This window comes from Nematolebias whitei, chromosome 15 (genome assembly GCF_014905685.2).
Source record: "Nematolebias whitei isolate Nwh7 chromosome 15, NemWhi1, whole genome shotgun sequence".
Taxonomy (NCBI): domain Eukaryota; kingdom Metazoa; phylum Chordata; class Actinopteri; order Cyprinodontiformes; family Rivulidae; genus Nematolebias; species Nematolebias whitei.
Genome location: NC_056512.1, coordinates 31,074,074 through 31,097,989, shown reverse-complemented (window position 1 = coordinate 31,097,989; position 23,916 = coordinate 31,074,074). Strand labels below are relative to the sequence as shown.

Here is a 23,916-nt window from a genome sequence, read left to right as displayed (position 1 = left end):
TAACTTTAAAAAAAAAAAACACAATTGGCTAAAGCATACTTAGCAGAAGAATATTGGCAAAATTGCACCTTAAAGATAAAAAGAGGTGGCAGAACAGTATAAAAGCTTAAAAGAGCAATAAATAAATAAAAGCTAAAAAATAGCAGAAGAGCTACATGTTAGCCAAAAAGTAGCCATAATAATCAAATCTATGGCTAATAGCTAAAACAGAATTGTTGCTTATTAAAAGTAGCAAAACAGTAGCAACAGATTTGTGGCTAAAAGCTTAATTCAGAAAAATAGTAAATAGAAAATTATTATTTTAACAGTAGCTAAAAGTTAGAACCAGCAGAACAAAAGGTAAAAGCTAATCAAAAATAGCAACACAGTAGCTAAAAGCTATACAGTTGAAGCTGAAGTAGATTTGAAACAATGTCAAGAGATCTTATGTGTTTTATGGGGAAAAATTTAAACAAATTGAAATAATTTTAAAAAAATATAAAAGTTATGAAAAACAAGTTACATCTGTAATTTTCTGAAGGTTCTGGTACCTGAATGATTAAAATAATTGAAAGTTTTTAAGCATGTAAGAGTCCAAAAAGTGGAAGAAAATATAAACGAGACATTCGTATGAATGCTGACTCAGCACTGAGGCAATCACAAGTATTCACATTTCAGAATAAACACCCTGCACACAAACACATATAAACATAATCATAAAGATTTTTAACAAAGATGTTTGGCATAGTACCAAATGATCTTTGGACCACTCCTGGCCCGTGGCCCAGTGGTTGGGGACCGCTGGTTTAAACTGCACCCCATTAATGTCCTCGTGTGGAGTGATGCGGGTGCTGATGTTGCCCCATCCTCTGCATCACCCTCCAGGGAGCTCACTTTGAGCCTCTGCTCCCAGTTGGAGGGCAGGAGCCAAAACAAACCTCCTTCATGTAAGAACATGACAACCACGGACATGGAAGGCTGTCCTTTGTGACACAGCGCAGACTCCAAAAGAGGTCCTGTTCTCCTGTGGCCAGCTGTTGGCCGAGCCCTCACCTGCAACTTCAAAGGAGGGTGAACACAAGTGAGGGCTGCTGAGAGAAGACCGATAGCGTGATGAAGAGGTGAAACCATCGGGTGTGACAAGCTAAAAGGAGACAAAAGGAACCAGGTTGCCCTCATTTTCTCATAAAACACAGCGGGACTCGTCTGCAGAGCGTCAGTGAGGGACACATGTCAGGAGCGTCGTTCACAATCTCTATCAGGAAACCACACACGAGGTGGACATGCACCGGTTAACCCCGTGCCACGAGGGAATATCCAACTCTTCATCACGTCTACCCTCACAGTAATTACGTTTTACAATCACTGAATGTAAATTGGAATTTGCTGACAGCCCATCCATCACATTTTGGCTTCAATCTGTTAAGGGAGGCAACACGTCCTCAAATCCTACGTCAATACGCTCCGCTCGGTCCAATCTGGGTTGAAATCAACGTAAAGGACACGTTTCAACTGTTCAGGTTTCATTAATTTATTTATTTTGCTTGTCTCAAATGTTATTTTGTGAGTAGATATGGAACAACGAGGTGTCTGACTCTTCTGTGACATTTTTGACAAACACTTTGCAAACAAACAAACAAACAACAACAGATGTTTTGAGCTTCAACTGCACCAAAAAAAAAAAAAAAAGTTTCACAAAATGTTGAGGATACAACCAAACAGTCTAAATTATATATATTTTTATGAAGTAATAATTAAAAAAATACTCTCAAAACATTCAAAAGCAAACACTTGTTTTATAAATGATTATGTCGTTTGTTTGTTTTTTCATCAATACTTATTTACTGTTTATGAAAATATGACAGCCGAAGCCTGTCAGGGCGGTTTAAAATCAAAAAGCTCACTGAATAATTGTGAAATATTATAAGCAGATATTGGCTTCTTTTTTTTCTTGCATAAACAGATAGTTCAGATGTTTTGGGGGTTTATAAAGCGGTTTTGAACAATCACTGTCTTACCTGTTGTAGATAGCTTCTTGATCAGCCTCAGCTTTGTTCACTCTTACCACATTGCGGCCACTTTAATGTAGAATATATAGTGGGATAAGAAACAGACGTGTGTTTTTGAAGTTTGAATACTTTACAACTGTGCTCGTATTTACAGTCAGGCAACACATAAACAAAGAGAGCTATCTACAACAGGTAAGATATTAATTGTTCAAAGCCTTTTTATATAATTCAACTTTTAAACTATTGCCTCCGACTACAAATGAGTATTTTCCGTTTGGTTTCCGTTCCTTATAATACTTTAAAAATTCAGAGTTTGAGTTGAATAATGTAGAAAAATGATGATTTGCGTTTATAGAGATGAATTTGAGGTTAAAATACCCCTTAAATGTTCTGTTTGATTAATTATTAATGATAATAACTGGGCTGGGTTATGTCGTAGCACGACTTCTGTGACCAGAATGAATTTTCTCTGTGCAAGGTTTGTCAGGTGAAAACGAAAAGCCTTGAACACTGGGGTGGGGGGTGGGGGGTGCAGAAAGTAATTATTGGGAACTGTATGTATACTTTTGCACATCTCACTACTCTGTAATTCCTGCAGTCTTGGTTCACTGGGTTCACAGTGTTTAGCAGTCTGCTGGGGTGGATGCAGACTCGCTCCTTATTTTTCTCCTCCCTCACTAAACCTGTACTCAATACAAAAGAGCGTGATTAATTTGCAGCCGGCAGCTACAAGGGGTCCAAATAAGTTGTCATCGCTGGTCCCCAGAGTGTCTCTCTTTAGTGTAATTCAAAACTGATCAGATTATTATTTCTCTTCCTTATACCTTGCAGTTATGTGCACACATTTAATGCTATAAAACCCCAAGGGATTGTGCCTAATTTGTGTCTGATAGCAGCAATACCAGCTGATTGAAACAGTAATGGGATGGTGTGGAGGAGCTCAGTCCCTTAATATTCTGATCAGTCTCTGTGCTCGCAGAGAAACGCCGCTGCTGCCATCTAATAACTGTTGGACAGCAGAAAGCTTGAAATTGTGGTCATCATTTCTTTGAAAAACCCTGACGTCTGTATGAGTGAAAGACGTGCCCCCCTGCTGGATCTCTGGGAAACTGTTGGGTTTTTCCTCACAACATCTGCCACAGCAACAGTTTAGAGATCAATGTGAAACCGTTTCAAATGAAATCCCAAGCATCGTTTATTAAACAGCATGGATGGTAGTGAATCACGTCAGCTCGTGCTCAGATGACTCATAAAGCACCAGAAATGCACCTTACTGGAACCGATTTCTTTCTTTGTTTCAGTAAAATACCATAAAACAAAAGATAGGATGGGTCTAAAATGCAACAACAGATAAATACACGACTTCTCCAGGCAAAAGAAGACAACCCGGTGTGTTTTGGGAACAAAATCAGTAACAGTTAATGAGATTCAGCAGGAGAACAAAAAGTGAACATATGTTAAGGATAAAAATAATTATAGGGAATACTATTATTGACGTACTTGATGATTTTGTCAATATAAATGTAAATGCCTTAAGTATTTTTATTTTTTTTTAATCATTGAAGGACTTTGTTCTGTATTTTGTCTTGAAATAAGCTTTGAAATAAACAGAGGAAATTGTGCAAATTAGTAGTGAACAGATATGACTTTTGTTAGTGGAACGCCGTAGAATAAAAGCAAAATTTGCAGAGGAAAAAAAAAATCATCAAGTAAAGAAAGTGTTGTGCTTCACATGAGAAAACCCTGTTTGGAGCTCTGACGTATACTGAAGAGTGGTCATTCAAAGTTTAGATTGTCAGACTTTATATGTCTGAACTGACTTTCTAATATAATTTATGTTTTTTTACAAACCCCCTTTTTAATTTTTACGATTTTTAACAGTTGTTCCTCAAATGTTGTCTTGAGCTGATGATGCCACGTTTTAAAATTTGAAATGTTCAAACTTCTGAACAAACTCTTATTCCCACAAATCTTTTTGATACCGTACATGTTTTTGTCTTTTGTTCCCACAGTGTCTCCCGCTGCAAAATACTTGATTTTAAATATCTCCAGAATGCAGAGAGTGTACACCAAAGCTCCCATTGACTTCAATTTAGTTCTTCAAGAATCTTTTAACTCGTCACATGTCTAAACGCAGCAGAAACATACAAGGATTCACATGTTGTGACCATCAGAGTCTTCTGGTATAAAAATGTTCAAGATGTGACTTGCAGATTGTTTAAATCTATCTTTCTGGTCCATTTCTTTCTATTTATCATTCCCTGTCAGGGATCGACTGTGTGGTTGGTTATCATGAAAACTGTAATGAGTCATTTGGCAGCAGCTTTAATATTTTTTTGTACTCTTTACATTTTCTCTACAAGTCTTACATCAGAATGAATGTTGTTTGTTCATTAGATTAGACTCTTGTAAAGTTATGTTGACATTTTGGGCATTAGTTGCTTTGACATCCTTCACAAGTTCTTAATGCACCACATTTTTACTTATTTATTGCTTTATTTATGTTTCTTTCTTTATTTATCATCATTTGCTCAGAACTGCAGAAGAGTTAGATGTAAATGTGAAAAGTTTATTTATGTAGTGTTGTAATTTCAAACAATGGCCACAAGAGGGAGGTATATAACGATGACATCACACACATCTACATCTTTAAAGTACTCCATGGGTATTTTACATGTCAGTCAAAAAAAACTTTAACTGTCTATGAAAAATATTGTGAAAAATAAATTTTTTGTTTTAGTTTGTCTTTCCAAATTTATTCAGACAATATATCTGTTCTTTTTGTGGAGAATTAGACAATTTTTCATTTAAGACTGCAGAATATCCCTATAAACTGAGTGCAAATGTACCAAAGAGAAGTGAGATAGGCACACTGTCTAAGTTTAGATTTTTTAGATAATGTTTTTGTCATTGCTTGGCTGATGATATCCAGCTACTACCACGGCTGCAGTTTACTAAGTTAGACAGCATTAAACACTAACTGAACACTTATTGAATCAGCAGTCACCAACCACTTTGGCATCACAGACCAGTGCTATACATGAACTAATAGAAAAATATGTTCTCCAGTGAAATTTTAAGTTTAATAAATTTTCTATTGCTTTTTGTTTCAGCTGGTAGGTTTGTTAGTACATGACAAATGATTACATTCATTTGAGTCATTTGTTCCCATCAAAGTTTTGGAAAATGTCATTCATGCTTTTAATATCCTTCACTTGTGGCACTGTAATGTTCTGTATGTTAGTTTAAATAAATCATTTTTGTGTCACTTGCAAACTGTTCAAAATGCAGCACCTCGTCTTTTAACAGGTGAACACATCACTCCATTCCTGGCTCCTCTCTGCTGGCTTCATGTTTGTTTCCACGTTGATTTAAAGATTTTGCTGCTTTATTTTTAACGTTTGAAATGGTCTTGCTTCTTTCATATTTATGTACTGGCAATCTACTCAACACTTACTGTATCAAAGTACACCAGCCAATGAAAACAGTTCATTTGATTTTCTAATAGTTACTATTTGTGACTGCTATCTTTAGAGTTTCATGACAATTTACACATGAATCATTGTGAATCTGGACGGTCCAGACAAACAGAAACATTTGAAGACCAGTAATATTATTTTTACACTTTTATTTAAACGAGTTGAAAGTTCTTCAACGGTTTGAAACAGTTTGAAGACTTGGCGCCTTCACAGCGTTTTTGTTTTGCGTCCTCGTTCACTCGTTTCCTCTGCAGCATTTGAACAACCCAGAGAAGAATTTGCAGATCCTCATGAACAGTGTCTTGCACGATTTCACTTCAACGAGACCAGAAGGATCCACGTTTTTGAAGGCAGGGGCTCGAGTCTTTGCAGCAGAGACGTTCTCAAAGTTTCTGTTGTCAGCTGCAGCTGGGCCTCAGTCTCCCCATCATCAGAACAACCGGGCTGTGCTTTGATAATGGTCCGTCCTTTCCACTCTTCATGTTTTGACTTTATCTCAGACTCTTCGGATCCTGAGTTTAGATGAGAAGATTTCACATTTTTGCCCCCAAGTAGAAATTTTTCATGATTTTCATTATCTTACCTTCATTTGTTCCAGGTGATGTCTCTTCGTTGTCTTCTGCAGATGTATCAGCTGATTCTTCAGTCTCCTCGTCAGCAGAACAGCAGGGCTCTACTTTGATAAAGGTCCTTCCATGGTTTTCATTTTTGGGGATTTGTCCAGCAGACACCATCTCAGACTCTTTCACAACTCTGCATCCTGATTTTAGATGAAAGGGTTTCACTTTTGTTGCACAAAGTCACGTTAATGTGATACTCTGGTCCTATTTTTTAAGAGATATTTTGTCAAATAGTTATCAATAGTTAGCATTTTATGAAGTGTGACATCGGTGAGTGAGTACAAAATGTAGAGTAAATGACAGAAGTCTTCATTTACAATGTCACCTCTGTTAAGTTACTAACTACTGATATTTATTTGGCAGAACATCACTTCAAAAATGACCAGATTATCTTTCAAATGTTTGAAGCTTAAGATTTTCTCATGATTTTCAAAAGCTAAAATCTTACCTTTGCCGTTTTCTGATGACTCAGCTTTATTCTCAGGATCAGCTGTGACGGCTGAACCTTCAGCTTTTGATGTTTGAAGCGTGTCCCTCCTAACGTCTTCGCTCCACGTGAACGTTGTTCAGGTGGCACGCTGTTAACGTCTTGAATGCTGATTCTACACAAGGCCTATCCCAGTCACTAGATAAATGTTTCATGGTAATTAAACTATGGTTGAGAGCTTCTTCGGGCCTGATCCGCTGGGTTTGATCCATCGCCAGCATCTGTTTGATCAGACTAACAAGCGCTTGAGTATCCTCAAGCTCCATGGCATCTGTGGATATCTGGCGGGTCTTTGGCAGGTTGTCAAGCGTCCCTAAACGTTTGTGAATGTCATCATGGTGGGTCGTAGGATTCCTTGTTGCGTTGGTGTACTCCTCTGTTGTATTCAGCCTGACCATACGGTCAGAGGCCTTGACTTGAGTAAAAATGTTAAATGTCTCAGCTCCTTGTTTCAGTGAGTTATCTTGAGGCTGACCATTCAAGTAGGATAGCCTTCATGGCCTCGTATTCACAGTGTATAGGATAGAGGTGAGTGCCAAGGTACAAGTAGGACAAACAGCAAACCAGAGACCACATGTCTATTTTTTCATTTAAAGGAAGTCTCTGAACGACTTCAGGAGCTCTGTAGCCAACGGCCTGAACAATGGTTGGAAACCTCAGTTTGGAAGTTTTGGTGGCCAAGCCTAAATCTATCAGCTTCACCTTGAACAGGTGCTTCTTATGGTCCACCAACAGTATTATCAGGCTTAATGTCGCAATGAACTAAGCCAATGCTTTTCAAAGCTTTTAGAGAAATAAGCATCTGCTGAGAAATGATTCTAATCTCAGACAGGTTGAGTGGAGCCAAATTCCTCTTTGCCATGAATGTGGAGATGCTCATCTCAAGCATTTCAAAGGCTATGCAGCAGTGACCTTTGTATTTGAAGTGCGCAATGAACTTTACCAAGTTGTTCTTCTCATGGTCCAGCTGTCTGAGTCTATTCAGCATCTTGACCTCGTGTCTGCCATCGCTGAAAAGATGTTTCAGGAAAATTTTCACAGCCACAGTCTCGTTCAAGTCCAGTTTGGTACACTTGGCCACTTTGCAGTAACAGCCCTTATCAACAAATTGTTCAATGTGTTATCTAGATAGATGACCAGTGAATATTATATTTTTCAAAACCGAAGGACTTTCTCCTCTATTTCTTTGCTTTCTTTGGAGTGGCCATTTCTGAAGGTGTCCAAAAGACTCTCAGCTCCTGTAAACTCAAAATCTACTCTCAGAAAATACTCTCAACCTCTCAACAACAAATGTTGAAATGATGGCAACATTCATCCATGTGAAATGTGTGGGCTTATCACAGGCTGTGCTTTAGTTATGATGTCTTGGCAACCACCTTAATTTTCTTTAAATACTGTATGTACGCTGTTGGAATTAAAAAAAAAAAAAAAAAGCAATTTTTATTCAAATCAAATTAAACAGATCTAAAATCACACTGTAAAGTGAAATACTGAGATGTGAACATTATCTAAAGCCAAATATATTTAAAGTCACATGATTTAACTGACATGAACTCAAGTATATAAACATCAATATAATGTGTGGCTGGGGCAAAAGGTCATGTGATGTAAGATTTAAGCACCTAGATGCAAAGGAAAATACAAATTGATTTATTCAAAAAACATCCCTTTCGTATTTTTAATATTTTGTATGTGAGCCTCTTTTTTTAAAATCTGCTTAAAAAAATGTTGAAAACTGGACGGTTTATATTAATGTAGCCTTAATTGTTTTAATTTTATTTTTAACTGTCTCATCCTGTGACTTGGCACTACATAAATACTGAACTGAATTGAATCCTATGTATATTTTTAACAATATATCGTCTGTCTGCAGTCATTTATAAATAATTTAAAGCGCTCGGTTGCAGTACCTGAACAAACCACTAGGTGGCAGCAGTAGAGTTCACAACCAGAGGCGCGACGTGGAATAAGAGGGACGAAACAAAGAAAGAGGCGTGTTTTCTTTAAGAAGGGTGTGCTTCTCCTCCAGTATGGCGTGTATTAAACGTTTCAGACTGCTTCAGTGTTTGGTTGCACATGTCTGCTGACACTCACACGAAGTGGACCGGTAGGGTTTTAATCAGGTATGTATCGCCCGCTAAACTTGAGGAATGTGAAGTTTAGGTTGGCTGTAATTAAAGCTGTCGTGGTGATTGGTTGATTCCTGGACGTGGATCAGAACACGTACCTGTTCCACGTAGGTGTGTTTATGTTTGGGAGTCTGAAGAGTTCATGTTTATGCATTTGAAAAGCCAGGTTAGCCATCAGGCTGTGAATTTTGGTTTGCAGCTTTTTAGGTGAAATGAAATGTAAAGGTAGATAAGTTTACAGTGGTGTTAATTTAACCTATCACTTTATTATTGGTTATAAATAAACTGTTTTTAATTATTACTACTTTGCCATAATTTAGACATAAAACTCTAAAAAGCTCGAATTGCCATGACAACTGGCCCATCAAGAAATAGCACTGCTAAATATTAATTTGGTAATTTAAAGGAAAAACCAACACAATCCATGTGGAAATCGGTTAGATTTGAGAATATTGTTAAAGCACAAAGGTCTTATTTTATTTTTATTTATGTTTATAGTGAATATATTATTGCAACTAATTTTTTTTTATTAAGAAAACAGAAATGTTCAGTAGAATTTGGCACAATATTTAAATAAATTGTTTCTTGTCTTGTAAGCTTAAAAAAAATGTTTGAAATCTTATTGGTCTCAAGAGATGAGTGCCATCTTATACTCTCCTTGTCTGCAAAAAGCCAAAATCATTTAAATTTGGTCCATCTAGTTGAATATCTTCATCCATTTAGGTGCTGTTTTAGGAGAGTGCACAGACTCTAATGTGTAAAACCAGGTTGAGTTGGACTGATTCTGTTTTCCTCAGGTGTGGTGAGATGCAGCGCGTCAGCAGGTTTGCCCAGCAGCTGTGGGAAAGATGGCTGACCTTCTTGAACCACCTTCAAGATGATCCCAAGGTAGACAAATATGTTTTTCACGTGTTTTTGAATTGTTACTGCGTTCACCTTTGGTCAGGTGATCCTGTGTCCAACCAGCTGTGATGGGTCGTTTCGCTAACAGGTAGCGCAGCTGATGAGGACGCGGTTCGGGCAGTACCTCAGCGCCCGTCCTTTCTTAGCTCTCACCGTGCTGCTGTTCAGCGCCATGGCTGCTCTGCCTGTTGGCCTCTTCCTCATGTTCGCCATCGTAACTGTTGTTATATCGGTAGTAGGATTTGTTTTCTTCGAGGGTAGGTAAAACTCAAGTCAAACTCCACTTCTGCGTAGTGATTTTATTTTTAACTGCATGTCTGTTTTTGTCTTTTAGTGTTCCTGCTGTTTGTTGGAGGGGTGACGCTGCTGTCTGTGCTCGCTGGCATCGCCCTCTTCTCTCTGCTGGTCTCGGTCGTCGTGAACGCGTTGCTTTTTGCCATCCCTAACTTGCTGAAGCGTCCACACCAAACGAAGGTGGTGCACGCAGACCACTCTTGACAGCAGTCATCTGATTTTATTTACACGTTCTCTGATTCTGTTCGGTTTTTTTTTCCCTCCTAAAACCAGGAGAAGCAGAGAGGGGATGAAACCGCAACACCAGAGGAGGCGCAGTGAATTCCTCCGTCCTTTGATACGAGTTTTTGAGTTGACGTCAGAGAAGCTGCCGGGATCTGAAGATCAGATGTGAATGTGGTTCTTTGAGAGATCTGTCGTCGTAACAGATTTATTAAGCACAAAAACTCTCAAATGTTTGTGCAGTTTCAGTATGAGCTGAGCTTTTATTGTCTGTATGTTGTGCAGTATTTTTTTATGTATTTATGCCAAGATGATGATTTTATCGTTTCGTCTGACTAAGCTGTCAGAAAATTGTTTTTGCTCAATCTTGAATTAGCATGCTTTAATAATTTGGATTACTGTTACATGGGTCAAAATGTTTCACCCCACTTATTGTATTAGTTGTAGTTAAAATGTCCTTAACCTAATTTAACTAATGCGTTTTTACATGTTCATGTTTTAAAGTGAAATTACTAATTTTTTGTGTTTTTTAAGTATTTTTAACTACATTTTTTGCCTCAGTTCAATTATTTAACGTTGAAGTTTATTTTCTTGTAACAACACAAATGTGCCTTTGAGTGTTTTTTAATTAAGATAACATTAAAAACTACACATTATATGACTGCATGGTTTTCATTTTTCCTACTTGCTTTATAAAACTCATCTTTTTTTTTTTAGGCTACAAGAATAGATTTATTTGCTTATTTTCATGGCAAGTCTCAGAGCTGACTTTTTTTTTTTAATCCAACATACTGTATATGGCAGCACGATGACTCAGTGGTTAGCACTGTTGCCTCACAGCAAGAAGGTCCTGGGTTCAATCCCCTGTTGGACCTGGGGTCTTTCTGTGTGGAGTTTGCATGTTCTTCTCGTGCTTGCGTGGATTTTCTCCAGGTGCTCCGGTTTCCTCCCACAGACAAAAAACATACATGTGGGGTCTGCCTTCAGGCCCCCTTGCAAAAGAGATGCGATCTCAACGGGATTTGCCTGGTTAAATAAAGGTTAATAAATAAATGATGCCAGATACATTTTTCAACCTTTGACATTATTTAAAGGACTTGGACTGAGCTTTGCTCCAGGCTCAAGTTATCTGCTTGTTGGACATTTTTTGTATTAAAGGAATGATCTCTGCTGCTATTTTAATTTTCGTTGTGTTGTCGACTTTCACTTTTTCCTCTCCCAACCCTCTCTTCTGATTTCTTCCTTTAGGTGTTTTCTATGTAACGTTGCTGCCATTCTGCAGGAGACGTGGCCAAACTAAACCATACATACACTTACTGTCCAGTCTTTATATTAAATGAAGTAAAACCATAATAAATTACCACTCTAAGACATATGACTACATGGTTTTCATTTTTCCTACTTGCTTTCCTGTTGTCTCAGTTCCTGTTGGTGTTGCTTTTGATTGATAGATACACTGAAGCTGACTCACTGGCCTAGTTTTGATCAACACAGATGATTCAAGGCAGTAGTCAAACAGGGAAACTCACATGCACAAGCTGTAAAAAAAAAAAAAAAAGCTTCCTCTTACCATATAAGGTAATCATCCGGCAGAAATATGTTGTCTGGGTGTCTCCAACAAGATGCTGTCACGGCCGGATTGGATGGTGTCCAGGACTGTCCATCCTGAAAAGTCAATAAGGGAGGCCTGAAGGACCTCCCCAAATGTTTAGACCAATCAGATGTTGAACATTCTCAATATGACTCTGTGTAAAGGATGAGTTTGTCATCTTCTGGATGGATGGCAGCAGCAACTCACTGTGAATTACACATGTGGACTGCGGCCTCCTGAACAGAGGAAGATCCATGTATGCATGTATTTAAACTTCTCCAATGCAAAATAAATCTACTTAAGAAGTAGCTAGGACTTCTTTGATATATTTTGCCCTCCTGGAATAAGCAGACATGCTCTGACAAATGTACACAAAGTAACAGACGGTACATACTGTAATTCATAGGAGGGATATCATACCATACCACACCAGCTTTGTTTATAGAGCACTTTAAACACCCACAGCAAAGTGCTGGATAAAAGACCACACTAAGGAACTGAGGAGTTTTGCAACTAATCCACTCTGTTTCACTCTAATTTGCATCTTCATGCATGCGACCAAAACATTTCTCAAGAGTACCGACAAAAACTCAAATGACCCTCAACAGGAAGGGAAAGTTTCAAAGCTCAGAACGGCACATTTTTCTGCTTGTTTAGAGAACTCCTCGGGTTAAAGGATAAGCTTCTTTAAAAAAAAAAATAAGTTCAGATGTCTTTTGTTGTTGCTAATTAGAAAATATGAATAAAAGGTTTTGTTAATTTAGTGGATTGTAATCTGAGACCTTACAAAAAAATGTCAATCGGCCAATTTGAAAGTGTTTTTCTAATGTGCTTTATTATCAATTCGGTGCAAAACTCAACTTTTTCCAGCAGAAAACGAGATAATTATTTTACATGAATATATAAAGCTGATTCTACCTGTCGTGATGGTCTGATGTTCTACTTTGATTTTTGTATTTTCTGTATGTTTGCCACATTTTGAACTAACTCCTTGTTTCAAGTACCAAATAAAAACTGAGATTCTGGTGTATTTGATCCCGATTAGTTGAGCTCTCCAACTGTATTTTTGATGGATCACATATTTCAGTTTGCTTTAATATGCTTAATATTTGCCAAAACTTCAACTGGTAACAGTTTTATAAATTTGTAACAATTTTTAGCTGAATTAACATTGTTTAGTGATTTTATTCAACAACTCTTGTGAACTGAAATCCAGCAGATCATTGCATTTCAGTGTATTTTTGTGTTAAAGGCTCTGTTAGCCCTGTGTGATTTCAGATAGTTTGGATATTTTAAAACTTTTTCCTTTATCTTGCTTCACTGAGCTGAAATCAGAACATAAATACATCTTCAGTATCAACATCTGACCTCCCCCCATAGATCCTGTAGATGTTTGTTAATATTCAAGGGTAAATCTTCTGAATTAAACATTTGACAGTTTTTAATCCTTCCTTTTGGACCTGTCAAAGTGTTTTGAAGTGATTTAAATGGGGGGGAGAATCCCTACTTCCAGTCAGTGTCTGTGATCCTGTAGGCCTGTTGGTGCCGATGATCTCGTTCTGTAAGTTTCTACTTCAACGGCTGCAGGAATGTGTTGATTCTGGAGATTTGGACTGGTTTTTGTTGTTCTGGTTTGTTTTCAGTCCAAGTTGCAGTTTCTATTGACTGATGAAGGCAAACCTTGAAGGAATGCATATCGCCCGCTGCCTTTCAGACCGCAGCGTTAAACATGGTGACAATGACTTTCAGCTGCATCAAACTTTAGCTTAAGATCTGTAAATATGATGGAGTTGTAACCATTTTTCTGTTGGCTGTGGCGGCCATCTTGAATTGAACTGACACCAAATGTTAGTTGATGTGTACCAGTGGTTGATATTTTAACACAGGCGAAAACATTATCACCCATTCACTTTGGGGTGATAAATAGTAAATGAATTGGTTTCTAACTTCTTCAGGTGTCAAATGAACATTAGATTTGCTCCATAGCCATAAACAGTTAATTTAGATAATTAAAAAGAAAAAAAAAAAAATCAGACAACAAATGGGTCATTATCATAAAATCTTTAATGGAGGTGATAACATGCAAAAAAAAAAAAAAAAGAGAAAAAAAGTATTTTTGAAATAATCTTAGGAATGCCTTAATTGAAAAAGTGTGAGGCCATTTACAATTAATAGAAACCCCCATCGAGTCTCACCGACTCCGATGATAAACCTGCTGAAACTCACGTCAGACGGACAGATGAAACTAATAAATGATACAAATTTACAAACTTTTTGGAGGATTTTGTTTCTAGTAAAACATCCGTGTCAGGTTTGATCAAACTGCTGAAAGATGTCGAGTTAGTTCCCGGAGTGCAAAAACAGCCGAAACGAAGCCTGAGTTTATCGATACCAAACACGTGACAATGAAAGGTTTTTTAAGCTTCTCTGAGATCTATAACAGTTTTATGTTTTTAATATACAACAAAAATAAAAACAGGAAAAATAAAAACAGTGAACGCATGTTAAGTTTGAGTTCCTAACAAGACATGGTTTAAAAATATGGATGCATCAATGATTACTTATTATTAAAAGGATCATGTCTAAATTGTCAATCCAAAATCTCCTCATGATTTCCTCTTCAAAAATATATTTTTGGCAAGAACGTTTAGTTTTTAAGAAAGCAAAATTAGTACAAAGAGCATCTTGTGATGTTGGCCCCTTTAAACATGGTTTGTACAATTAACTGAACAAATGTGAGGAAAAAAATAAAAAAGCAATAAAAAACAGTGAAAGTGGACGTAAACCTCATCAGGCACTCGGATCTGTTCATCTCATTCTTTAATAGGACATTTTATTTTGTGCATTTCTCACCAAGTCAAACAAGGTACTTTTCAGAATCTAGTTTTGTGACATTATATAAAAAGTAAAACAAATTGAAAGGAAAAAAAAGGAAATACACCTCACACGTTTAAAATAAATCCTATTTTGAACAGCAATGAAAACAAGTTTAAGGCAAGATGCTGAACACAGAAATCCAAAAGTTGATCTGTAATGATCTTTGTTCAGCTCTGGTGTTTTGTTGGTTTTTACCAGTTCCATCTGCAATCATCAAGATAACTAGTGTTTCCCCCCCATGATAGTTGACTCTCTGTTCCAGGCATCCGTTTCTATAGGTCACGAGAATCCATTAAGTCCTCTCTGCACCCCCTGAGGCTGCTGGGAGTCGCCGTCTCCTGCTGGTCGTTACGCTGGCAGGCTCAGCTTCTTGCCTTTCAACACTGCAGGGTGAGAAGTCAGACGGTCATGGCAAGAAAACATGAGTGGATCTGCTCGTGGTCAACATGTACAAAATCACTTCCTTCTACATCAACACTGTTTCCAAAACTCGCGTTTGTTTCTCGGCTTTAGGAGAAAATGGGCTTCAAATAGTAACAAGCCCTGCATATCTGTTCTTATACCATAGAAAAGGAAACACTAAAGCTAAATAAAACAAACACGACTAAAAAAAACAAAAAAAAAAGGAGAAAGAAGAAAAACAAAATTTTCATTGTGTTGTAATGAGAGGTCTGCATTTGATGCTGAAAAACCAGACTATAATAAGAGATAAAGTGCTTTTCCCTACAAGCAAATTCTTTCAAATCAACTTAAAAAGCATGAGGAGCAAGTAATTCAAAAGGCATTTTCAACGCCACTGGTTTTAAAACCAGCACTGCGTTTTCTCTGACTGGAGCTACACATCCTTTTGAGTTATTATACAGGGAGAGCACTGCAGCGAATCTGGCCTCTAAAAACCGTAACTTTGGAAAATAGTTACTTCGTTTAAGAATTTTGCACAACAGAACCCTCTGATCAGCTAAGGCTGAACTTTGCAGTGAGGTTTTTCAAGGAAAAACAACTTTTACGCCAGTGGTAATCTAGGAAAGGAGCCCACTGATGACGCCAATGAATGAAGTGTGAAAGGTCATGTGGATTCTGATTAAAGGGACAATAAAAACACAGGGGTTTACATAAAGCTGCAGAAATATCACAGTTTGTGTATTAAATGGGTCCGTTTAATTCGACATCAGTGTCCAGAGTGGACGTGAAGGAAACCCACCTTTAGTAACATAAAGGTAGAAGAAGTCACAGTAGAGGATAGTCTGGACTACACCCGCCACAATGGCGATCATATCAAAGAATCCCTCAAAGTAGTAACGCCAGATCCAGTTGAAAAGATAGAGGGCCCGATACAGGCCCAAGCAGAACAGGTAGTGGGTGGTGATGGTCTCAGCCTCCCCGGTCTTGCTGATCATGAAGAGCTGGGGAAGGATCGCCACAGACTCCAGGTAGATGGAGAACGTCCAAAGGATCTGAAGACAGACAAGTTTGTTTTATTGAGAAGACCATCATAGAGGGCCAGTTGTCCATAAAACAAGGCAGCAAGCTGAAGTTACCTCCAAGGGGGAGAAGTCATGGTTGATGAGAACAGCAAGACCCCCGACAGGAACGATCAGGAACTCCACCCTGAAACTATCGTGGTTTCCATCGTAGGTAGCCCTGAATTTCATGTAAATCAGGTATACTGTGGCGTACAAACAGCTGATGTAGATCACCTGGTTAAAGAGACAGAAGGGTTCAAACTAAAAGAATACAAAGTGCCTGTTTGAATGGGAAAAGTCTTACCTTCATGCTCGAGTTATACAGAGAGATGAAAGAGGTGAGCAGATCCAGGTAACGTGTCGTAAACACGAGGGCAAACAGAATCTGGCTCTTTCCAGAGATACCTGAAACAAAAATAAACAAATGGGAGCATGTGCACAGATCAAGCTGAGGGTCTGTAACCTCAGAACAGCAATACAGTCCAGATAATTCCTTAAAGTGCAGTGACATCTACTGGACTTGAAGGAAAAATGAGCAATGCGTGTTAAGACTCCAACACCAAACTTTACATCTCTTTTGTTAAAAAAAATAAACAAACTCATCTTTATTACAAAGTGGGGAAAAAAAATACAGAAAAGGGAAAAACTCTGACAAACAGCATGAATGGAAATAATATTTGTCTTTGAAATGAAAGATTAATGTGAAAAAGTCAGATCTGGGTACGTGATTGTGTCTGAAGTTGTTCATTAATCTAACTACATTATTCAGGTTCCGGGCAGAGATCAACATGGCTACACAACTTTCCTCACAGATTTATTACGACCAGATATTTAAACATATGTCAAGAGGGTTTTTTTTTTTTTTTTACATCTTTGATCAAGAAACAGAAACTGTTGTCATCATTCTTTGTTAAGAACAGGTCTCTCTTGTAAATGAGTCCTCGAGGATCAACGAGACTAACCTGTATAAATAAAGGTTGAATGAATTTAAAAAAAAAAAAGAGTTTTGCAGTTTTGTTTTGACCTAAAAACCACAAACTTCACCTGAAGTTGTGGTTTGCACTCGAGAATCTACAGCTGGAAACCAACAATCCTGGGTTGAAATCAGGTCACTTTTGGATAAAGCACATCAGTGGTGTGTTTCTCTTTGTGCAACAGTTTTTCTTGTACTTTAAGGAAAAGCAGATCAGGTTGGCTCGGCTCCTCATCTTTAGCTGGTAGAAGACAGCAGTGATCGTTCGGCCTTTAGCTGTGTTGAAACCGAAGGCCAAGAGGCGAGTGAGGTGCAGACGAAGCCAGAAGAGGTGGAGGTAAAGTTGTCTCACATGTTTGCGATTGTCTTTTTACAACAATGTGATGTTCCACTCCTCCATAGATTTTATTATATTGATAGCAAAACAGAGCTTTGGTTTCTCCCTCATTATAAATATGCGTCTTAAAAAGATGCAGTGAAAACTCAGAAGGAGCTGCTGCATTAATACTGGAGTGTTGTTGAGCTCAGTGATGAAGCGTTTAGTTTAAAGAAACTGGTATGTTGGACGTTACAAAATGAAACCTGAGGTAGGAAGAGGATGAATCCTATCTATTATATGCCATTTATTATATTTAACAGTGTTTGAAGTTTCACAAATGGATGACTTTGGCATCAATTTCAATTTCATTTTTTCCCCTGACTTGAGATAAAATTGAAAAAGAAAAAAGATGATTCATAAAACTAGATATATATTGCTTAAAATAATTACACAACAATCTACCAACTAAATTATACTCTATAACCATTGAAATTAGACATTAGTAGCTAAATGTACTTTTTTTTGTACTAGCAAATAAATGTATGCATTAGTAAATGACAGACCCTTAGCTTGGACTCTTTTACATGTGAAACTAATAGTCCAGTTTTTTTGCAAATATCCAAAAAATTAAAAGCTGTTTAAATTTACAAAAATCTCCCAACTATATATTTTTGTAAGCACATTAAATTGTTATAAAATAGTTTTCTTGTGCATGAAGGTTTCTCTTCCCATGAATATCAATAAAATGTCTCGGTTAATATTCATACATTTAGCAAGTAACCTGTCAACTTGACATGTTAGTTCTTTATGCATACATATAACATTTATGAAATATAACAATGCGTATTATACTTAAAGAATATATATATTTTTTAATCTCAGTTAAACGAAACAATTTTTTTTCCAGATTTTGGGTAATTTCAGGATCCAAAACCTGCTCCAACTTGTTAAGGCTCCCGGACAGTATTATTTTAACGAAACATTTCAGTTTATCAGTATTAAAGATGAATAAAAACTCACTGAATAGTTAAGATTTGGTTATTTTATAGTCATTTCTAGAACTTCGGCTACTTCCGTAGCAGCGTTCACAACGCCACGTCAGAAGCCAGACCAAAAAAATCAATCCACGATACTTAAAGTTAACGGAGCAGACAGTGTGTAGGAATGATGAGCAAAGGAACCGGTTACACTAAGCTACTTTACAAACTCATTAGATAAACCTAGTCATCTGGGAATTTATCTTCTATCAAAGAGAACCAGAACAGACCACATTGCTAAAGTTCACTGCGTGTTCTGTCAGTGAATGGCTCAAATGAATGAAAAGACACGTTAGCTTGTCAAGCTAGCTGGCCTACTAAGAAACAAACATCAATATAGTAACTGATAAAAGGTAGTCATTTGCTAACGTAAATAAAACCTAAACCGTGTCCTAACTAATACAACTAAAGCTTGTGCTCACCTGCACACGACCTGCTTTTCCATATTTTAAGGAGTAGGATGATGATGGCAGCGAGATGAGATAGGTCCCCCGTGAGTCTGAAGACGTTCATTTCTGCAGGATGAATAAACACACACCGCTAGGATCACGACGAAAATCTCACTTTTCCGTTTAATCCCGAATCAGTCTGTGCACACTTTCTGCTGCCTTGTAAAACCTGTCTTGGTAACTTAGTGGGGGTTCACAGGTCTGCCGGATACGGAGTTGAGAATATGGCGAGAGTGCAGGTCGACGTGGAAGGAGGCGTGGCGATACACAGAATCCACAGCTGATTGGACAAAATAATGACAGACAGCAAACCTGGACCCGCCCACAACCTATTTGACTGGTCTGAAGGTGGGCATATATGTAAAGACAAACCAAATACTTTGGAAAATTTAAAATAAATTTTGTGTCCATAGATCTAGTTAAATTAGAGACTGCGGCGAAGTTAAGACTCAAAGCAGTCTGCTGGCTCCTGAGACAAATAATATTAACTTACTTTTTACATATATGAAAGTTTTTGTACAGAGTGCCCTCTTGTGACTTGGTGCTATACAAATAAAATGAATTGAAAATTAAAATTTGTAAAAGCAATTTTGGATTTTAGAGAAATAAAGCTACAAGTACGTATGTACAAGTAAGTGTTGTTCAATTAAGTGCTCAAATAAGAGAACTTTACAACAAAAGTGTTTCTTTAATATAAGCTATGTTATCCAAAAAAGTTCAATCTGGTCCTCTGGAAATTCAAAAAAACAAAAAACAAAACATTGTTTTTTTGAATGTCCAGAGGACCAGATTGAACTTTTTTGGATTTTTCTACCTGGATTATTGAGCATGCATCAGGATAAGCTATGTTACGTTATACAGTGCAATCTAAAATGGCAATGTTATTATTAAATTGTAATACTGTACCTGTTACTTACATTAAAGCAGTAATCTAATTTTCTAATTAAATGTCATGATCTTTACTGACCTTTATTTTACCAGGTGAAATGTTTGAGAACCAGCTCTACAAACATGACCTGGAAAAGAAAATCCTGCAAGAAAAGGGTACAGCAATACAATGTTGTTTATTTATTTATTTATTTTACCTTTATTTACAGAACTGTGCGTAAAACAAAAACTAAAAAAACTAAAATAATAAACTGAAAAAATCATAATTATAAATAAATACATTTTGAACTAACAAAATAAAATAATTAGTAATCGTCAGTTGTTTCCATTATCAACCTTGTTTATATATATATATATATATATATATATATATATATATATACATATATACAAAACCATGACATGCAAACTTGGTCTTTTGTTTTCTGATACAACAGGTGGACAAATCATGCAGGGTTTTTTTTCTGTTTTTACATCCATCATCTTTTACCCGCTTCTTCTTTTTCAGGTCACGGGGGTCATCGGTGTCCATGTCCAGCAATCACTGTGCGAGAGGTGAGAGACACCCTGGACAGATCTCCAGTCCATCACAGGGACACATAGAGACAAACAACCATTCATTCTCTCACTCACACCTAGGGACTATTTAGAGTTATCAAATCAGCCTAACATGCATGTTTTTGATCTGTGGGAGGAAACCGGAGCACCCGGAGTAAACTCACGCGCGCATGGAGAGAACACGCAAACTCCACCCAGAAAGTTCTCTGGCCGGGATCTGATCCAGCGACCTTCTCTCTGAGAGGCACTAGCTCTACCAACTGAGTCGCCAGTTAAAGTTATAACAGCTGTTTGTATTTGCGCTGAACGTAAAAATGTAAAAACCTCAAATATCACAAACCTCAACATGTTAAAATGATTCGTGTACATTTAAGTCTGTGGTGTTACAAACAGACTGCACAATGCAGAAAAAGAGGAAATGAGCGTTGAGGAAGTGAAATCAAAAACTTGTTCCTATGGTGCCCTTTAGATCACCTCCTTCAGGAAATCATAAGATCATTCACCAGCAGTCCGGCTACAGCCATGAAGGGCTCGTTTTGGTTGCCTCTCCTGCTCACCCACCTGTGTGGGACAGGTAAGACACACCTATGCTTCATAAAGATCTGAGTGGTTCATTGATTCACTAAGAACCAGCTCGTTTTGTTTCAGCTCTGTAATCAGTCTCAAGAAACTATGTTTGAAAATGAATTCTTAAAAAACAAAATCTGTTTCTTGCAGAAAGCAGAAAGAAGGAAGAGAGCTGCGTGTCCCAGCCTCGCAGGGTGATTTTCTACAAGACAGCACAATCAGCTCTTCTCCCTTGTATTGTTTCTAACTGTTCTGGTGAAAACCTGCACTACCAGTGGTTTGTTGTTAGAGAAAACCACCATTTTTGTGTCAACTTGACAAAGAGGCACAGCCTGAACGCAACATCTTTACAGATTACTTCACCGAATACCAAAGACAGCGGCGTCTACTACTGCGCTGTCAATTCAACAAGTGGAAAAGAATGCTGCAGACATCACGTAGGACTGGGAACAACTCTTGTGGTGAGAGGTAAGGAGGTGGTAGAAGGTTGACTCGAGGGCTGAAGAATATCCCACGCTTAAGTTTCTTGAACAAGATCGTTCTTTTCTCTTTTAGAGCATACGAAACCAGAAGTGAGACAGAGCCTTCTGTGGTCGTCCTTCACCCTCTTGGTCATCTATAACCTGGCATTAGTGGCACTTTTTATTCTGAAAAAGGTGACTCGTGTTCATCTTAAATTAAATCTTTTGCTCAGATTGATCAGAGTTGGTGCGACTAACTGAATCTGGGCTGATCTGACACGAGTTTCTTTTTGTTGTAGCATGGCTGCAAAATTACCATCTGCAAGCAGACGTCCAGATCAGACAAAGCAGTACAAGTGAGTCTTTTTTTTTCTAACACCACTAAAACTAAAGAGGAAGAAGAGTCAAAGCTTCTGTTAATTTTTGACAAGATTCTCAAAACACCAGAGCTCACAAAGAGTCATAAAGTGTCCCAAGATTGTATTCTAAATGCAAGCGATGCGTTTGTGTTTCACTGTAAATCTCAACGTTTGTCCCCAAAGCAGGGCAGTGTGAGAAAAAAGACCCAGTTTCATGATGTTCTGCAAGAACTGCACAGCAGAGGGAACTTGACTAAGAGCAAACAAACCAGAAACCATTCTCCGGTTGGGGTAAATATTGTTGCGGCACGTTGGGAGTCAGATTTACTCAACACTAAGATTGCAAAGAACTTCTGCAGTTGTACGTTTCCTCACTGACTTTAATGTCCTTCCAGGAAGTAAACGGCGAGAGCAACATCTCCACTGATGACATCTACCAGAATGTGTGAAATATGGCCGATTTGCATCTTTCTGGCTGGGAGGATACAAAGAAAACATCCAACAGAGGACAGAAGACATGAGCAGTGAGCTTCAGCACGGATTTTACTCATCTGGAGGCATAAACGTCACATTAGTGCTCCTTTTCTCTTCGAACCTTCAGCCTCTGCTGTTACACAGACTGCATCTCTGTGTCGTTTCCATCCCACCTTCTCATTCTTTCTACATGTCCGTTCACGCTCATTCTTCAGATTTCATTTCAGGAATTCCTGCAACAGAGAGTGGAGAATTAGCCGTGTGAAATATGTTTAGTGATCCAAGTCCTGCTGTGTCCATTCACCTGGCTTATAGGTGTTTTCTAACAATGTCTAAGAAAATATGACAAGTTAAGGAAGCATCTGTGCCGTTTATGAGTTAATGCTCTGAATTTCTTCATATTCAGCTTCCAAAGAGCCAGATGTTTCTTTTAAAGGTAGTTTTGGTCAGCTCTCCATGCATCCTGACAGTCTGACAGTTTTCCTCTGGACTTTGGCTGTTTTTTCACTCATTCAGTCCATTACCTGATCATTTGGGCCCAACCAAGCATAAACAGCAACATTAGCTGCCTGTCAAAAGGACAAATTTGTTCATTTATTTTGCCAAATCCACAAAAAATATATATATTTAAAATAAAAAAAAAACAGTTTGACACATAAAGTATTTTATCACCAACAAGGTGGTCCCCAAAGAATTACCAGCTGAAAACTTGTCTTGGCATGGTGTGCTAAAATATATGACTTTACTTCTGTAAGACTGTTTTCTTTGGCATTTTTATAGATCCAAGCCAAAGCAATGGCTACAAACACTTCTTTGCAACAGGAAGTGAGTAATAAAGTGCATATAAATATAATCAGTCTGATAATCAGGTCAGAGGTTTGATCCTTGCAAGAGAAAAGCTGTAAGAGGCTATAAACTGAAGTTTTAATTCATGTGAATCATGTTACTAGTGTGAAGTCATATCAACAGGAATATAGACCCTGCGTTAATGTTGTGTAGTTACAACACTGATGTGTCATTTCACTTTGATACCAGTTTTAATTCATTCATTCAAATTTATTTGATCAAGGGCAGCACAATAAACAATGTTACATGGTAAAAACAAAGCAATTGTTATTTTATATGAAGGATTTTTAGCCACAGGCTAATTTGCAAACCCAGTCCTTGGTTGGACTGTTTTTAAAAACAGCTAAAATAACTGCTCGAATGATTTAAAGAAAACTGTTCTATTTGAAACAACTTCCTCTGGACTGGATTAAAGATTATTATTATTATTTTTAAAAAGCAGCCAGAATTCAAAGAAATACTTTCAGAAGGTTTAGAAATTACTTACAACAAAAAGACTCAAACGTTGTACAGCATGAATCGTGCTCGGAGCAGAATGTCTTGTAAACAAATTTTAATTAACTCTGAAAAGACTTCACATCGATTAGATCACAGGAAGAAAGTTTCATACGAACAAGACAAATTCCCTCTTTAAAAGAAACACCGTCACCTTTTTAAATTCACATTATTCTGATCCACGTGTACTGCATGTGCACATTTTGTACTGTTATAATAATTATATCCATTTCTGCTCAGTGCAAACACACTGACCCACTGGGTACTCCTGTTTCCTCCCACAGACCAAAAACATGCATGTTAGGTTAACTGGCAACGCTAAACTCCCTCCAGGTGTGGGAGTGAGAACGTTTGGTCTAAATGTGGTCCTGTGGTGGACTCAACCGTGACCCGGAAAGGATTTTTTTCTTTCGGCTGCTCCCTTCTTCAGGGGTCAC

At 37.7% G+C, this 23,916-nt stretch overlaps 2 protein-coding genes across 2 annotated transcripts; one reads left to right on the top strand and one right to left on the bottom strand.

Annotated features, from left to right (window-relative positions):
- The first annotated feature begins 8,517 nt into the window (after nucleotides 1–8,517).
- Nucleotides 8,518–10,482, top strand: LOC119420982 (lipid droplet assembly factor 1). Its single transcript, XM_037688371.1, has 5 exons — nucleotides 8,518–8,697; nucleotides 9,501–9,591; nucleotides 9,695–9,863; nucleotides 9,941–10,080; nucleotides 10,174–10,482. Exons 1-5 carry the CDS (start codon nucleotides 8,651–8,653, stop codon nucleotides 10,219–10,221), a joined length of 495 nt encoding a protein of 164 aa, XP_037544299.1. The 5' UTR covers nucleotides 8,518–8,650; the 3' UTR covers nucleotides 10,222–10,482.
- Nucleotides 10,483–14,516: 4,034 nt separating this feature from the next.
- On the bottom strand, nucleotides 14,517–19,084 carry LOC119420981 (ER lumen protein-retaining receptor 2). Its single transcript, XM_037688370.1, has 5 exons — nucleotides 18,805–19,084; nucleotides 16,358–16,458; nucleotides 16,129–16,287; nucleotides 15,792–16,044; nucleotides 14,517–14,973 (listed from the first exon to the last, which is right to left on the bottom strand). Exons 1-5 carry the CDS (start codon nucleotides 18,893–18,895, stop codon nucleotides 14,939–14,941), a joined length of 639 nt encoding a protein of 212 aa, XP_037544298.1. The 5' UTR covers nucleotides 18,896–19,084; the 3' UTR covers nucleotides 14,517–14,938.
- Nucleotides 19,085–23,916: the final 4,832 nt, after the last annotated feature.

Excerpts from the sequence above, each read along its gene's own strand:
- LOC119420981 (XM_037688370.1), bottom strand. The coding sequence starts at position 18,895 with ATGAACGTCTTCAGACTCACGGGGGACCTATCTCATCTCGCTGCCATC. Across the intron at positions 16,288-16,357 it reads TGTATAACTCGAGCATGAAG|GTGATCTACATCAGCTGTTT; the intron begins GTAAGACTTTTC and ends CTCTTTAACCAG. Across the intron at positions 16,045-16,128 it reads ATGACTTCTCCCCCTTGGAG|ATCCTTTGGACGTTCTCCAT; the intron begins GTAACTTCAGCT and ends GTCTGTCTTCAG.
- LOC119420982 (XM_037688371.1), top strand. The coding sequence starts at position 8,651 with ATGTCTGCTGACACTCACACGAAGTGGACCGGTAGGGTTTTAATCAG. Across the intron at positions 9,592-9,694 it reads ACCTTCAAGATGATCCCAAG|GTAGCGCAGCTGATGAGGAC; the intron begins GTAGACAAATAT and ends TTTCGCTAACAG. Across the intron at positions 9,864-9,940 it reads AGGATTTGTTTTCTTCGAGG|TGTTCCTGCTGTTTGTTGGA; the intron begins GTAGGTAAAACT and ends TTTGTCTTTTAG.